General features: G+C 43.3%; 1 protein-coding gene across 2 annotated transcripts; it reads right to left on the bottom strand.

Moving 5' to 3' along the window:
• Positions 1-3,869: 3,869 nt before the first annotated feature.
• LOC136505230 (exonuclease 1-like) lies at positions 3,870-14,821 on the bottom strand. 2 transcript variants are annotated; one of them, XM_066500377.1, is made up of 13 exons: positions 14,581-14,821; positions 14,453-14,489; positions 14,172-14,346; positions 13,666-13,744; positions 8,982-9,026; positions 8,759-8,908; positions 8,571-8,685; positions 7,857-7,957; positions 7,156-7,253; positions 6,991-7,083; positions 6,056-6,270; positions 5,431-5,873; positions 3,870-4,332 (listed from the first exon to the last, which is right to left on the bottom strand). In XM_066500377.1, the coding sequence occupies exons 1-13, from the start codon at positions 14,656-14,658 to the stop codon at positions 4,210-4,212; spliced, it is 1,752 nt and encodes a 583-aa protein (XP_066356474.1). In that variant the 5' UTR covers positions 14,659-14,821; the 3' UTR covers positions 3,870-4,209. The 2 variants fall into 2 exon arrangements, with proteins under 2 accessions (XP_066356474.1, XP_066356475.1); XM_066500378.1 differs by lacking the exon at positions 3,870-4,332 and adding an exon at positions 4,355-5,349.
• Between the last annotated feature and the right edge of the window lie 1,835 nt (positions 14,822-16,656).

Here is a 16,656-nt window from a genome sequence, read left to right as displayed (position 1 = left end):
GAGATAGCCTCGCTCACTAGAAAAGGGGTATTCACATCTGTAATATCTACACCTTCCAAAGTCTTTCCTGTATGCTTTAAATGGGCTTTCGTTCGAAAACAGAATGAGAACAATGAGGTGGTGAGATATAATGCGAGGCTAGTAGCACAAGGGTTCATGTAGAGACCCGGCATTGATTACAATGAAACTTATTCTCCAGTAATGAGTGGAATTACTTTCCGATACTTAATATCATTGGTAGTTCAAAATCATCTATCTATGCAGTTGATGGATGTGGTGACAGCATATCTATATGGGTCACTTGATTCGGACATATACATGAAGGTTCCTGATGGAATCCAAATTCCGAATCCAAATGCAAATCGCAACATGTGTTGTGTAAAACTACAAAAGTCATTATATGACTTGAAGTAGTCGGGATGAATGTGGTACAACCGACTGAGTGAAATTCCTTCAAAAGAAAGGATACCTAACAATGATGATTGCCCATGTGTTTTCATTCAGAAATCTCAAACAGGATTTTGTATTATATCCGTATATGTTGATGATTTAAATATCATTGGTAGTCCAAAGGATATAAAAGAAGTACGCAATCACCTAAAGACAGAATTTGAGATGAAGGATTTGGGTAAGACCAAATATTTCCTAGGCTTACAACTTGAGCACCGTCCTTCTAGAAAATATTGGAGTAATTCAATATGGATAAATCATACCCTATAAAACTCTGATGGTTGTTCGTTCCCTAGAAATAGGGAAAGATCCATTTAGACCACGAGATATTGGGGGAAAAGATGTTGGGACCAGAAATCCCATATCTTAGTGTCATTGGCGCACTTATGTATCTTGCAAATTGCACCACGTCTGATATCGTATTTGCAGTGAACTTACTAGCTAGGCATAGTGTGGACCCAACTCGTCGTCATTGGACGGGAGCAAAGTGTATCCTCAGATACCTTAATGGCACAAAGGATCTTGGTTTATTTTTCAAGAAAAATCATGATCCCAGTATGATTGGTTATACTGATGCTGGTTACTTATCTGATCCTCATAATGGAAAATTCCATACAGGATTTGTATTCCTACATGGAGGTACAGCTATTTCATGGAAGTCTTCTAAGTAGACTCTAATAGCGACCTCTACTAATCATTCTAAAATTATTGCTCTATACGAGGCATAACGAGAATGTGTATGGCTTCGTAGAATGATTAACCACATACAACAATCATGTGGTATTGGTTCAATTGAATCACCTACAATTATCTATGAAGATAATTCCGCTTGTGTTACACAGATACAAACAGGTACATAAAGAGCAATATCACTAAGCATATTGTTCCTAAATTGTTTTATCCCCATGAATTACAAGAAAGCGGGGAAATAAACATCTTGCAAATCAAGTCATATGATAATCTCGCTGACCTATTTACTAAGTCCTTACCAACTTCCGTGTTTCAAAAATTGGTACATGGAATTGATATGCGGCGACTTCAAGATTTGTTAGGGGGAGACATCTCCTAATTGTTGACCTGTACCAGCATCATATTATACTCTTTTCTTTCATAAGTTTTACTCACAAGGTTTCTTGTTAAAGTTTTTAATGAGATAATATTAACATAAGCATGTGTCATATTTTCTATTTTCCCCATCGGGTTTTTGTTGGAAATATCAAAGACACATATTGCCCTCACAACTTATCAATGGTTTTTCCCTGAAAAAGTTTTTCATGTGAGTTATCCTAGAGGCAATACCAATAATATATCATCATATTTTCTCCTAATTTTCTCACTGGGTTTTTACAGAAGTTTTAGCGGCATATCACCTTATATTGCTCCTAATATTTTTTTCATGAAAAGGTTTTTAGGGGAGTTATCTATATGTCGTATCTCCAATATTTTTCCTCATTGGGGTTTTTAATGGGTTACCAATGACATAGTAGTTTCTTTAAATCACACTGACATATGCTATTTTCTTCTTATTTCGTATAAGGTTTAAATGAGTTTTTATAGCATATCTATATTGTAAGGAAAATGGACCCTAGGCCCATTTACTTTGGATTTTGGTGTTTGATGACCAACACAACCAAATTTGACTAATGAATTTGCAAGTAATTATTTTTTAGTTTAATAGGTGCAAGACGTTACTTGGACGAAGGCAACATGATGATCCGACGATCAACACCATAAGTAAGACCCTAACAGCACAAGAGAAGACCTAAGATATCAAGCAAAGTCCAAGCACGAAGATGGGAACCAAGCTGGACACAAGATCACGAAGAAACGAGCTCGGCAGAGGTGACCGGACACGATGCTATGAGGTCCGGCGTCAGCAGTAGCGATTGGACGCTAAGCGAGGCAGTGACCAGACGCATGGATTTCACGGTTCATCGTCGCGGCAACAACTCAGTGAGGACCGGACGCAGTAGCTGTGGACAACCGGACGCGCCAAGCAGTGGTGTCCGATCATGTCCAGAAAGGTTCCAGAGCGGCGCTAGAGCGACCGGACGCGTCCGACCGAGTGAGACTGGACTCGGCCCAGAGTCCAATCAACGCGCGCGCTCCAACGGTCGGTAGGACCAGACGCGTCTGATCAGGACGTGATCAGCGTCCGGTCACTAGCAAAAAGTTAGGTCTCGGGTCCAATGGCTAGTTCTCACTTGTGGGGCTATAAATAGACCCCCAACCGACCACTTGAGGGTGAAGAGCTGAGAAAATATATCAAGGATGTTGATACACCATTTTAGTGATCTCCACTTATATAGTGCATAGTGATTCATTAGGTGATTAACGTAGGTGCTTTGCGAAGTGCTTAGATTGATTAGACCACCGCTTATGTGCTTGCTCTAGGTTTAGGCCTAGTGTTTAGTGAGGTTTGCACACCTCTTATTACTCAGTGCTTGCGTGCACCATTGTTGTACATCGGAGGGGCTTGTAGTCTTGCGAGATCACGCCAACGGCGTTTGTGGTGTGGCCGCCACCGTGTACCGAAGGGAACAAGGCCCGCGACGGTTCGGCCAGAAGCTTGATAGTGAAGACGACGGGGAGCGTTCCGGGAGAGGCTTGTCGGAGGGCACACCGGAGACCCACTTGCGCGTGGGGAAGAACCGGGACTATCCATGGAGTTACCTGACCGGGAGCTTGGCCCTTGCGAGGGATTCCTTGCGAGGGGCTCCAACGAGGACTAGGGGAAGCTTGAGCGCTTCTCGATACCTCGGTATAAATACCGGAGTCGTCGACGGAAGTTTACATTTCTACCTCATCTTTACCTTCCGCATTCACATTGCTACCTTGGTTGATTGCTTTACTTTCCTAGTTAGTTGATAGGCTAGTTGATATGATTGGAACCTAGGTTGCATAACACTTTTGCGATAGAGATAGCAACACACCTAGCAAAATCGTAGTTGTACATCTAGATAAATTATTTTTTTGCATATGTTTTGACTAGATGGAATTATAGGCCATAGTTTAGAGTAGATTTTTAAGTTGCCTAATTCACCCCCTCTTAGACGTCACGGTCCCTTACATATACATATATATTCCTCAGATTTTTTCCACAGGGTTTTTCGAGGAATCTCAGTTTACAGCAGCATTGATCTCAAGGAAGATTCAATAAGGAGTGTTGTGAAACAACGCCAGTACACCAACAGGCGTCCTTCTACATATGATCTCATCTGTTCGTACGAATCCGTATGGCGTCCGTACAAGCAGTTAGGATTAGAGATTAGATTAGTAATTAACTATGTTACCGAAGGGGCATGTCTCTTGACGACGATATGTAACTTCTCCCATCGGCTGTGTCCTTTGGACATACCCCTTCACATATATATATTCTACGAGATCAATGAAACATAATAGTTGTTCCCAAATCTTTATTCATTTACATTAACATTCAACAACGGTATTGTAGTTCAAGTTACAGGTGTTTGACTCCCTACATGTTTTTTATACAGGCTAGCACTATACTCAAAGCACCAGAAAGTTGCATCCACCAATTCAACCAAAGCGGCCGTATCCACGGATGCAGCATACGCAATGCCGCAGCTTGCACCCACAGTGCAGAACGATTATCGTTTGGATCACCACTCCTCTCGCCTTCTGTACTGCCCTTGTGAAGCACGACCCAGAGGCCAACGCTGCCGAGAATGCCACCGCCGCACGGGCTGTCAAGGAGCACTCAGCGCACGGTGGAGAACAAGTGCAAGAACTAGTAGTCTAGTACCACGCTAGGTCCTCCGTCATGCGGCTAGACGCGTCCATGACCGAAAACATCTTGCCTCCGCCAGCAATGCCCAACACGAAGTGGACCTTCTTGTGCATCGCCAGGATGGCATGGAGCTGCAACATGTGCCGATGCCGCAAGTGCCCAAGGAAGGCTACCGCCGAAGACTGAGTTTTAAGCTATGAAAATCGAAATGCAGGACAACCAAACACTCCTCAAAAAGCATAAGGCTATGCAGAATTGGATATCCAACCCTAGACTTTTATGCAGGCTATCACAATGCGAGCAACTTGATTAGACTCTGTGTCCAGTTAACCAGCGCCTAAGACAATATTAAAATTGACAATCAATAATACAAGATAGAAAGTACCCAAGGTTCTAGCACTAAGAAATTATTTTCAATATATTTTACTTGTTAACATTGTGGAAGCTGTGAAACTTGGATGCGAGGTGAAACTTAAGTATAAATGTGTGTCCTCCCACTGATACATGAATTGAACTGTATCTATGTCTAATGAAGCAGTGCATTTAAGTGCGAAATGGGATTATTGATACACAAACCAGATTGGGCACTTTCAAAACGCAAACATAAAATCAGTGTTGAACTCTGCAAAATCGAGGTTATATGCCAAAACAATCTAGCTGTTAAAAGGAGGGTGCTTCTCAAAGTCCACCAGCAAAAGGCCACAATTTCGTACAATGTTTAGTAAATAAAAGTTGGAAAGCTATTACAACAGGGTTCCTTTATTCAATGCGGTGTTTCAGTAATATTTTGTTCACACGCATGTTCCCCTGTAGTTACAAAACTTCCGGCCCAGGTTGTCCCATTATGCCAACATTCAGTTAATGCCTACTAAAAATTATTTGACAACTGTTATTTATTAGCCTACATATTATATGCATTGATGTAGTACCATGAGCACCAGTTTTTCCAAGAGTCCTGAACTAGCATTCATGTAAATGGATGTCATTTTAGAACAAAATTATAGACACATCATTCACTGATGTGTATCTCCAATTGAAATGTGGGAACCATCATTGTAAATAAAATGATATTTCAATTAAACCAAAACTTTTGCCTATTATGGCAAGACAAACGAAAAGGCTTTGTCAATCCATTCATTCCTGAGCAACTGAAATGGAAAACATAAAAAGGTGGATGAACAGAATTACAGCCACATGAAAAATTTCAATATTCCACTGCCTCCATTTACCTTTTTGTTTGTCTTGTCATTGGACTTGTTCAGAATTTTTTGCCTCGTGGAATTTATCTTCTTTGGCATTGATTTCGCACTATGCCATGTCAATGATGAGCAAATTGCAACCGGTACTTCATTCATCAACAGATTTTGTCCATTGTTGTAATCTTGGCCTATACTCAATAATTTCGTACTATTGATTGTGTGGCTGCTCTCTTGTGACAATGATGAGCAAGGCAAGTATGATTCTTCATTCTGCAGATCAATTAGTAACTCAGTTGGATCCATTTCTTGAACTTGATTGGTGGGCAATTTCCTCTTTTTGAATGGGTTGTTTTCAGGGATGTTTCCTGGCCCTACTTCGTTATCTTCCACTCGAAGGGGCTGCTTTTGCACAAGAAATTTGCCTAGGGCCAGAACACCTTTTTTGCACTTCTTTCCACTAGAAATCTCGTTGACTGCAAAAGTTATATGGTAAAATAAAAAATAGTATGATATTTGCTGAGTTTTGTTGAACAGAGAGGGATAATCATCCATTTTTACCTTCCAAAGAAATCAGATTACATTATTGTGCAATAAAGAAAGCATTACAATAGTTTAAACGTGTAAAATAATGTTGAGCTGGTCCAAGAGCACTCACCTATCATATTTTCTTTGCATTCCTGGGATGAAACAATTGTAATACAACTTTGTGTCAAAACTTCCTGAGAACCACACTGATTAGCATCGTCAAATGCCGAGGTATCAATAAACTCAATAGGATTAATGGTTCTGAAGTACTGATCAAACGCTTCCATGGTAACAGGATTCAAACGGCCCTCTGCAATCCCTCTTGCAATTGATGGTGATAATGATCTTTAGATGATTAAGGAATTCGCGCTGGTGACTTCAGAAAATAAATAAACATATGGAAGACTGATTAACATAATTGCTATGTAGGCAGCAAGCAATATCAAGTCACTATATATATTCGCTACTATCAAAGGTGCCTATTTGACCACTGCTTAATATAACGCATAATCAGGAACAGGGTAAGTGCAATTTAGAGAGAGAGAGAGAGAATATGGAACAGTTGGAAGGAAAGGAATAGGCGAATATTCAACAACGCTTCAAAGTCACCAATGCAGGTGGCCTCCAGAGTTAGGGATGATATTGTGCAAAGAAAGAGAGCAAGGTTAGAGAGGGGTTAAAGCCCATTTGTTGAATATGGGGTCTTAACTGTGTTTTGTTTGCCCTGGAGGGCTATTTCCCTTGTACATAAAACTTTCTTTTCTCTATCTTAATTGAAGGGCAGAGCTCCTACTGTTACGTTCAAAAGAGAGAGAGAGAGCAGCAGACGTGTGAACTCAGTAAGTGGCAACTTGTGTCCTATCTTATTAGAAGTTATGATTTACTCCTAGTTTTTCTATATAGTTGAGCCATTTACTGAAGGAACCATCAATGGATGTATGAAAACTGGTAGCACAGAAACTTTGCCCCTGTATTGATGCTAATACATGCAGATGTGCAGTCAGCAACAAACATTTTATACAGATGCCCCATGCTCATGCAAATTAAATGAAAACTTTAGGATACGGTCCAAGAATATCCAAATCACCATCCAAGTAAGAAATACACTGATCATCCAGAGGTTTCAAATGTTTAAGTGACTTGCTTTTGACATCATATCTGGGACATTGAAAGAAAGTGGCTTATCAGTGTCTTTTCACAATGCACAAAGTAACATAAACTCAATCTTACATTCTAGCATGATCAAACACCGCAAGAGTTTTCCACAAGGAATCAGCATAATCATCTGGAACAGAGTACCGCTTGTCAAGCTTTAAGTTTGATATGACCTGGCAATGCTTAGATCAGTGAGGCAGATTGTACCAGAGAACAACATTCATCACTGGAGAGTGCAGATTACTAAGCATAAAAGAGACGGTTTAATTATGGAGTGAACCTGTGTAACATATGTAACTGGTGCCAAACTGAAAATCTTTACAGCTATGTTAAAATAAGTATATATATTATGAAATGCAACTGCTGCATATTATTTGTCATTTTTCCACTGAAAATTGGACTCGGATGCTCCAGAAGGTCAAGCAGTATATTGCGACAGTTACAGAAAATATGACTAACACAGTTAAAAGAGTTATAGTTATTTTATGCAGTAACGTTATGTTAGTGTCAATCCAAAGCATTGAAATACAAAATTACACTATAGTTCCACAAACACTCTGTATTGAAATAGATGTATATTTTTTCATGGTGTACTGTGTCATTTCTAGCAAACTAGATGTCTGCTTCAAAATGTTGGTATCTTACTCTGCAAAGTGTTTAGACACTCATAAAAATGGAATATTTGAGTTACTAATGAAGTTTATGCCAAAATATCAACAGAATAAAAATCAGGTTTCACTTTCTGAATAGCACAATAAGAGAGTAATCATTCTTACACGATTTATGTCTTTGTATTTTGAGATGAGAGAATATGCTCTTTTCGTACCAATGCCCGAAATTGAGGGAAGAAAGTCACATCCAGCAAGAACACACATGCCTGTCCAAATGGAATACAAAATGTCAGCAGTGTTAAGAAAGTATATGTGCAACACAGTTAACACAGCCTTTTATGGCATTCTCTGCAGTTCCCCTATCTTTGAACATGTTTATATTGCAATTTGGGCACCCTTGCTGGTTTGGGCATGCTTGTTCGGCTCTCTTTCCTTGTATGTAAAACTACCCCTCTTAATTGATAAGCAGAGCTCCTGCCATTTGCGTTCAATTATATTGCAATTTGGGTAATGATAATAGATTAAGAATTCTTTTCTAGCAATAGAATTTTTGTGATAAAGCAAATACTAGTACTTTGGTAGCATAGATCCTGTAGGGGGGAAACTGAAAAGATATTGAAAATGGCTGGCCAAACTGCACAGAAAAAACAATGCAACAAAAGATGCAACAACTTATCTAGCAAAACAAGTTGATATCACTGAGTAACAGAACTAACAATAGTGTAACACATCGATAAACCTGTGGTGAAAGAATGCCGACACCTTTGACATAATGACATGCCAAACTGTGAGAAGAAATGCTGAAGTAGAAAACATTGAAAACATTCAAGTCCATGCTTAGTTCAAGTCTACAAGATATAACCATGAGCATGACTTTACCTGTAAAAAGTTTTTTATCAAAATCCTGGAAGGAAAGACCGTCTTTCTCTGTCTTAAGAGTTCTCTCCATTGTGACTTCTTCACCATTCCCAAACCGATCCATTTTAAATATAATCTAAAATTTGATATATGTTACATATAAAATAAAAAGTAAATGAAGAGGATGGGAAGAGAAAGTGATTTCTCACAGCTGGGCAACAATAGGCTATCAAGTCGCTATCTTCTGTAACTACGGCAGATATGCCCCCTTGATCAGCATCAATAGTAGTTAGATATGCCAACTGTGCATCAGCTTCATATGGAGCAACCACAAATTCTACATTTTCTGACCGTAAAATCTGGAGAATAAACATTAGATTTTGCTATACAAGGTAGAAAAATGACTATACGGAATTACTTTCAATGAAGTACCTGAACTAGATGATAAGCCATCAATGGAGTAATGTGCACAGCTTTCTGCAAATGAACATAGATCAGTGTCACAGATAGTCATATTCACATCCTTCTCCTACTCATCATAATCAAGGATTGCAGCAATCCTCTTTATTCGGACTACGACTTGCATGTTGGTTGCCAAGTGCCCTACTAACTCTATATCATGAGACCAAAGAAAACCGTCAAGCCATGAGATTCTAGCAGCATCGCAAGAATTACACTTTAGTTAGGAAATATCAAACAATAATTATTTCGAATACTAGAAAATAGTGACAAGTTTTTGGCGCCACATCCATATAGTACAAAAAAATAGTATTTTTTACAAAGGAAGATTTTATTAATTTTCAAGAGCATTACATAAAGGTGATAAAAAGTCTTGAATTGGAAGTAGAATACACGTGGAGAATACTCTGCAAAATCTGTATATGAGATCCAGTTTGCAGCACTCCTTTGGGAAGATAGGTGGCTGCATGGACAGCGCATTATACATGTTGCCCCTCGTTTGCATTCTTTGGTGGCTAAGAAAACTATCAAGAAACGTACGGTAGCAGAAGCTCTCACTGAACACCTCTCGATTTCAGATGTAAGAGGAGCTTCATCGATTGGAGAACTAGTAGAGTATCTTGATCTTTGGGATCTTCTCACGGACTTCTCTTTGCAACATGAAATAGAGGACGTTCATATATGGCGCCTATCCACGTGATTTGGAAGACCTAGGCCCCCGGAAAATGCAAGCTCTTCTTATGGTTAGTCAAACATGACAGGTGTTGGAGGATGGACGACCCCGACCCCGACCCGCTCATCCCCTTCCTCGTCTCCATAGCGACGGAACCCACCCCGCCCCCCAGATCCGCTCCACCCCCGACCTCCCATGGCCAGCAGGCACCATATCTGCATCCACCACCGCCTGATCTATCCATCCATGGGTCACAGCCCCCGACGCACCCTAGGCTCTGCGCCGTTGAAGCAACCAAAGCCAACGTCCAGTCGCCGCCAGCTCCGACCCTGAAGGACAACTGCGAGGTGACCGCGCCCGGGATGGCGGTGCAGCAGGAGGACGAGGCGTCAGTTCTCGTCGAGGACGTCATGGATGGCGAGGATGAGGATGAAGACGATGACGACGGCGACGAGGACGACGAAGTTGATGAAGGTCCAAGCTCCCCGCGCCCTGTCCATGGGGTTCGTGGCCCTGTGTTGCCATCCCCTCGTGTGCCCGTGGCTCCGGGGCGCCCCAAACCCGACCCCAGCCTGCCGAAGGCCGCCCCCACCTCCACCGTGCAGGGCGCAAGCTCAGGCAGGACCTCACCGCCCGCGGATGGATCTAGAGCGGGTGGTTCCGCGTCCGCCGGCAACGGCACAGCGACGAGTCGGCCGCTGCCTTCCTCGCCTCCCTCGACGCCACCTGCCTGCTCCTTCATGACATGCCTGCCGGATGTCGCTCCTACACCACCAGCCACCTCCCCCACCAGCGCTGAGTTGTCCTCCTCCTCACTCTCCCCTGACGCCGCTCCATTTTTCCCTGCTCCGCCGGCAGGTTGAAGAGCATGCATTGGGAAGATGTTCGTTCTCCCTCTCTGATGGCTCCGACGTCGAGCGCTCCCCCTCCGTCGACATGTACCTGGCGGCTACTCGGCGGGCCCCCTCGGCCTCCCCCGTCGAGGTGTGTCCTCCGGGCGTAGCTCAGGCACAAGACGCGGCTGCCGAGACGATGCAAGCCGCAGGCGCTAGCAAGGCGCCAAGACGTCGCAGGTTGCCGGCGGGCGGGTGCCGGTGCTCCAGTGCCTAGGGCAGAGGCGGCGCAGGCCACCTAAGCGTCGCCGAGCACGGCCACAGCTCAAGGATGCTGGTGGCAAAGCCCGGGTCGTGACTGGTGGCACTCGCTTGCCAGTCCATCAGAGGCTGGGCCCACGGGTTCCGACCGGCAACCGCCGCCGCATCTCCACACCGGACGTGGACGGCTAGCGCAAGGTCCTGCCGGCAAACGTTGGCGGTGGCGGGACCGAACCCAACACGCCCACGAGCCGGCGACCTTCAAGGCGCATTCCGCTAGATATACACGGCAAGTGCTTCAATTGCCTCTCTTCTACACATCGAGTGGCAACCTGTGAGCTGCCCCAACGTTGTCTGCGCTGCAAGGATCTTCGGCACATTGCGCGCCACTGCAAGCAGCCACGGCACGCGGGCTTTGGGAGGTCGGGCATGCCGGCGCTATGGGTCGCCGGCCGCGTCCGGTTCGTGACGCCGGCAACCCCGTTGATGCTCGACCTGTGGACGATGGTGGTTCGCGTGGCGCTGGTGGGACCATGCTGGACAGCGCCGTTCCTGCCAACAGCGAGCAGCAACGCTGACGACGAAGGCGTCTCAGGCGGTTGGCAGGGGCTGCTCCGTCGGCACCAGGAGAAACCTCAGCCGCCGCTGCTTCCTGTTTCCCCGAGCCAGACCACTCCTCCAACAATGCCACAGCTAACCGTGGCGAGCAGGCCAACAGGACGCCCCTTCTTGGGGTCAACCCATTGACGCTGGCCATGTGGCCTTACGACTTACTCCCTGTTCGTGTCTTCACGGACGACCCGATGGTGGGAGTTTGCTGCTTCTCTCGCCGCCAGTCAGATCGTCACGTGTCCTCCACTTGAGTACCTGGCTTCAACTCCGGTGGCCACCAAGCTAGAGGTTGCGGCCAAGGCGATGGTCACCTGCGTCTGCACCTGTGGGCAGCAGATGTTGTCCCAGCTTGCGCCTCCGCAACCCACTCAGTGGGCTGTGGATTCACCGCCGGCGTCACCTCAGCCTCGCCGCTCGCCATCATCGCCTGACTTGGCCCCGCGTCGCTCCCCCCATGGTCGGAAGCGGCCGCGGATGCCTGTGCCGGATTCGAAGGCTATGGAGCTTGAGCTGTTGAGGCCCAACCACGGGTCATCAACTGACGACGAAGGCCACAACGCTCAACCTCCATCGACCGATGCGTATGCATCCCTGTTGACACAATTGGAGGCGCGGGTATGCATCCTGCTCGAGACCCCGTTGATCCGCAAGCCGAGGCTAAGTTGGTCCAGGACACCTTCAACGATGATGTCGGTGCGTCGGAGTGGGAGGCTTGCTGCTAAGACCAAGGCCTCCAACCCGACTGTCTAGAAACAAAATGTGCTGAAGCAAAAGCTAAGGATCGCAAGCATGGCGCAGAGTCCGGAGCCTGCGGCTTTGGACAGTATCAAGGCTTTCTTCGCTGTGCCGTTGTCGCCCTCCAAACAGGAGGCCCTTCAGGCGCTCTTCGCTCCAGATTTCGATCCGGTGGCCATGGAACTGAACCTCACTAGCTTCGAGCACGACGCTTTTTAGCCGCTGAGTTCAGGGCCTGTTGTGTTTGTCCCTATGCTTCATGCTCTTCACGCTGCATAGTTTCTTTTCTTTTGTAATCACAACTATGTGAGCTCCGTCAGTAGTTTGGTTCGATAACCTCAAATTACCGTCCCAGCTTTAATTTGTAAAACTCTTCTTCTGCTTAATGAATACCGTGCCAATGGCATGTTCAAGAAAAAAAACTATGACAGGTGTTGGACGGCTGATCGTCTTGCCCGTCGAGGTCTGCCCTGTCCGGAACGTTGTCTTTTATGCGATCAGGAGCAAGAGACAATTAACCATCTTCTAGTATCCTGTCCCTTTGCAAGGCAATACTGGTATTCCCTGCTATGTCAGGTTGGGCTGCAGCAATTCACTCCTCAGGCGACTGATATGGTGTTCGATGATTGGTGGGACAGATTGTGGCATGCTGCTCCGGAACAGCGAAAGGAAGGTCTCAATTCTCTGGTTGTTCTAGGTGCTTGGGTTCTTTGGACTCAACGCAATTCGTGTGTTTTTGACGGAGCTTGATCCTAGCATTGCAAGGGCTCTTAATGTTAGCAACGAGGAACGGCGTCTTTGGGAGATAGCAGGCGCACGAAGCCTCTCTTCCTTGACTACCCCGGCACTTTTGCGGTTTTGCCTTAGAGTGGCCTAGTTGTTGGTTTTGTGGATCGTCTTTTTATATTTAGCAGGCGAAAATGTAATCTAAAACTCTAGTTTAGTGTGTGTAGAGTGTGTGTGGGTGTTTGGGTTCTTGTCCCGTATTTTCTTCTTAATATAATGAAGCGCAGCTCTCCTGCGTTTTCGAGAAAAAAAAAAGATCCAGTTTGCAGGTTCTGTTGTTCCCTTCTGTCAGTACAATCCAGAAATCAACATCTGAAACTACTGCAGGTTCTTGCTCAGGTAATGATGTAACACAATATGATATCAGCCAACCATGGACACAGTTCTTATTGTGTGGAGATGCCGTTTTTGGTACTGTATTTCAGTATTAAAGGTTTTTATGCAGTTCCCAGTTACAGGCAGTGGCGAACCCAGGATCTTAAAGTTGGGTAAGCAAAGACTAAAGAGGATTTGAGATTTTACCACTGAATTTGATTAACAAACAAACTGAATCGAGAATTCAAGAAAACCAGGCGTGTTATTAGAAAGCATGGTGCATGGCAATGCCCAAATGAAAATTAGAAGTGAATGTAGGACCAACTTTTTAGCACCTAATGTATGTATTTATCAAAATGACAGCAAACATCTTAATAAGTGAAAAGATTGCAGAGATTTTCTGCTGTGGCAAAAACTGCAAGAAAGAAAAGTAGATGGATACCCGGAAAAAGTCAATGGCAGCAGCTGTATTTCCTTGCTCAAGCTTTTCTTTCGCCATGTTTAAACTGAGTTCCCTCTTCCTGAATGAAAATAACCATAAGACTTTAATGTAAGTGCTTAAAGCTTAAGTATTACGAATTGCATATTATCCTTGTTATAGTTGCATCTTAAGAAACTGCCAAAAAATTCTAACAGCAGTGCAATCTTGAACAACTATCCAATTGCTGATGAACTATGACCATATGCACAGCGATAATTGGTAGTGAAGAAATATTAGCTTCAGTATGGCCATAAAACAAGACTGAAAATCCAAGACCTCATACATACTGACAAATAGAAATGCCTTATGTATGCTAAAAAAACTAAATAATCCCAAAATCATCACAAATCAGTACCAATCATGGTCATGGAACATAAATAATGATTCAGATCACAGATCTACAAACACAAACGAAGCTTTAAACTGTGATTTCAGTACAAATGTCATCACAACTCGAATCACCGTACCTCTGCCGCTCGTTATCAGTGGCCGCCTTGCAAGGCATGCTGCCCCCGTCAAAGACGACGACGGGAATAACCTTGTAATGCCGCAGGAGGTTGATGTGGTGCATGAAGTAGCTGATGTATCGCCTGGCTGCGGCGCTTTTAGGGTCCATACATAACTCCATACTGCAAGAATAGGCTGCAATGCCATAAACAGAACAGAAGAAGAAAAAATGTTAAGAAATCTGCCCAGGAATCCCTATCAATCATACTCAATATACTGCGGCAATACAATGGAATCGAACCTCCTTTGTGAAGCCAGGAGTACGCATCGATGCCGACCTGCCGACACAACACAAAGTGCCAAGAAATCAAGAAAGATGAAAAGGTAAGGGGAACTGCAGGGTGAAAGACGAAATGGGGATCTATTTACCCGTTTGCCGGCGTACTTCTTGATGTGCACAGGCTCGATGAACGGCTTCAGGAAGCGGAGAAGGTTGGGGATCCCCATCAGTTTGCGCAAACAATCACAAGCCAACTGATTTCTATTGGTTCCTGACTTCCTGGAAGGATTGGATTGGGATTTCGAAGGACTGGGGAGAAGCGGCGAAGTGGCGGGGAGGAAGAAATGGGGGATGTTGAAGGAGACGAGGACTGTCTAGTCACTGACAGGTATAGCGGTAGTGTGGGTGCCACATGCGCGAAGTGGCGGGGAGGAAGAAATGGGGATCGAACCTCGCTTTGTTTCGCGCGCACCGAATTAGTTTCCCGCTCTTTCGCACGAACAAACAAGGAAAACTAAACTAGCTTTAGTAAAAGAGGGCTAATAACTAGGTTAATTTTTAGGAAAGATCTTAACTAGTTATTGTTTATTAGCTAAACACGGTTATTAGTAGCTTTTAGTCTCAGTGGAAATTTTATCAGAATTTATTTATATTTAATAAGCTATCACATAAGTATTTTTAACGATGTGGCAATGTTTTTAATAAGAATGAGAAAAGGTGATTTTCATGAGAATAAAAATCTCTTGACACGATTATCAGCTTTTTTTTAGTCATAAAATTAAATATCTATAAAACCATAAAACAAAACTTTTTATTGGAAGTGGTTGTTTTATCCATGTTTTATTTTATTCTATATGACATGACTTGGAAACAACATCACGAAACTCTTCATAAAGACTGGCCTAAGGTTATAGTTTATTTTAAAAAATATATATATGAAACTATTAACCGTGAATTTAAGAATGCACGTGTTGAGAAATCGTTTTATCAATCAGTACATGCACAAACACACATAGAGCACAATATGAAGACAAAAATAAGAAAGAAAAGACTCTTTATTTCTTTCTGTAAGTGCATCTAGCCCTTTAGTGAATTTTGGTAAATTGAATAACAACACAAATAAAGGTCTAATAAGTTTGCTAAGTGTTGAACAGAAATTGAGTCTATTGCATATACTTGTGGGTTGTGTATTAACAAGTATATACAAGGCTCAACTAGTAAGCAAACTTGATGATATGCCACATTATGTTAAAGTGAATGTCCAAACTGTGTATTGTTGTATTGGAAGTTTATGGAAGCAATCTAGTTCAAGCAAAAGACAACAATGCAAATGGAATCAATGAAATAGCATCTATATTGTGGGATATCATAGCATCATGTGAAAGCAAACATACTTGTTAAATGACAATGTATAGTGGATATAAGTCGGTCTCTACATTGGTTTGCTTACATGGATGAATATATGAAAGATCAATTGGAATGTCAAGCCAAAATGAGAAGGGAATAAGGAATCGTGAATTAGCTTGACCATATTGATGTTGATCCATGTATGTCTCTATGTGAGACTAAACTGAAGCTTGATTGATCTCAACATTCATATCTAGAAAATATTCAAGCAAGGATCAAAATATTGAAGAAATAGGTTTTCAATGAATGCTTAATATAATGTGACTTAAGTATAGCTTGATAGGGTGAAGATAGCAAAGGAAAGGGCTTTGAAGGTACTAAGCGAAGGTGAAGGGCAAGCGACGGCTTGGCGACCTGAGGTACTATGGCTAAGGTGAAGAAGAGAGTACTTGCATTGAGTCGAGGTACTAATCAAGCTATGATGAGTCATATTGTGTTGAGGATCAAATCATCAGTAGAAGTGACTTGAAGCCTATGAAGGTGAACTCATATGTATGGAAATGGTTCAAGTACACATAATCAAGGTATAATGAGAATGAGGAAAACATATTCGATAATAGAAGTCCTCAATTGCCAAATGAAGTGGGCAACCAGCTCAAAGGCATTTACATTCTTTTATGCTTTGAATTTGAGTTTAGGAAAAGCCTGTACTATAAAGAGGGATTCTAGTACAGTTGGTCAACTATGCAACCTAGATGCTCAAAACTACAGATCTATATCCTCTTACCTAGCCAAAGCAGCCAGCCAAAAATCTTCAGATTCTACCTATTTTGGCTAGGGCGGCAGTGCCAGCCCATAAACGACCGTTGGGACCCAAG

Source organism: Miscanthus floridulus, chromosome 14, assembly GCF_019320115.1.
Source record: "Miscanthus floridulus cultivar M001 chromosome 14, ASM1932011v1, whole genome shotgun sequence".
Taxonomy (NCBI): Eukaryota; Viridiplantae; Streptophyta; class Magnoliopsida; order Poales; family Poaceae; genus Miscanthus; species Miscanthus floridulus.
This window is presented reverse-complemented; position numbering and strand designations above follow the sequence as displayed.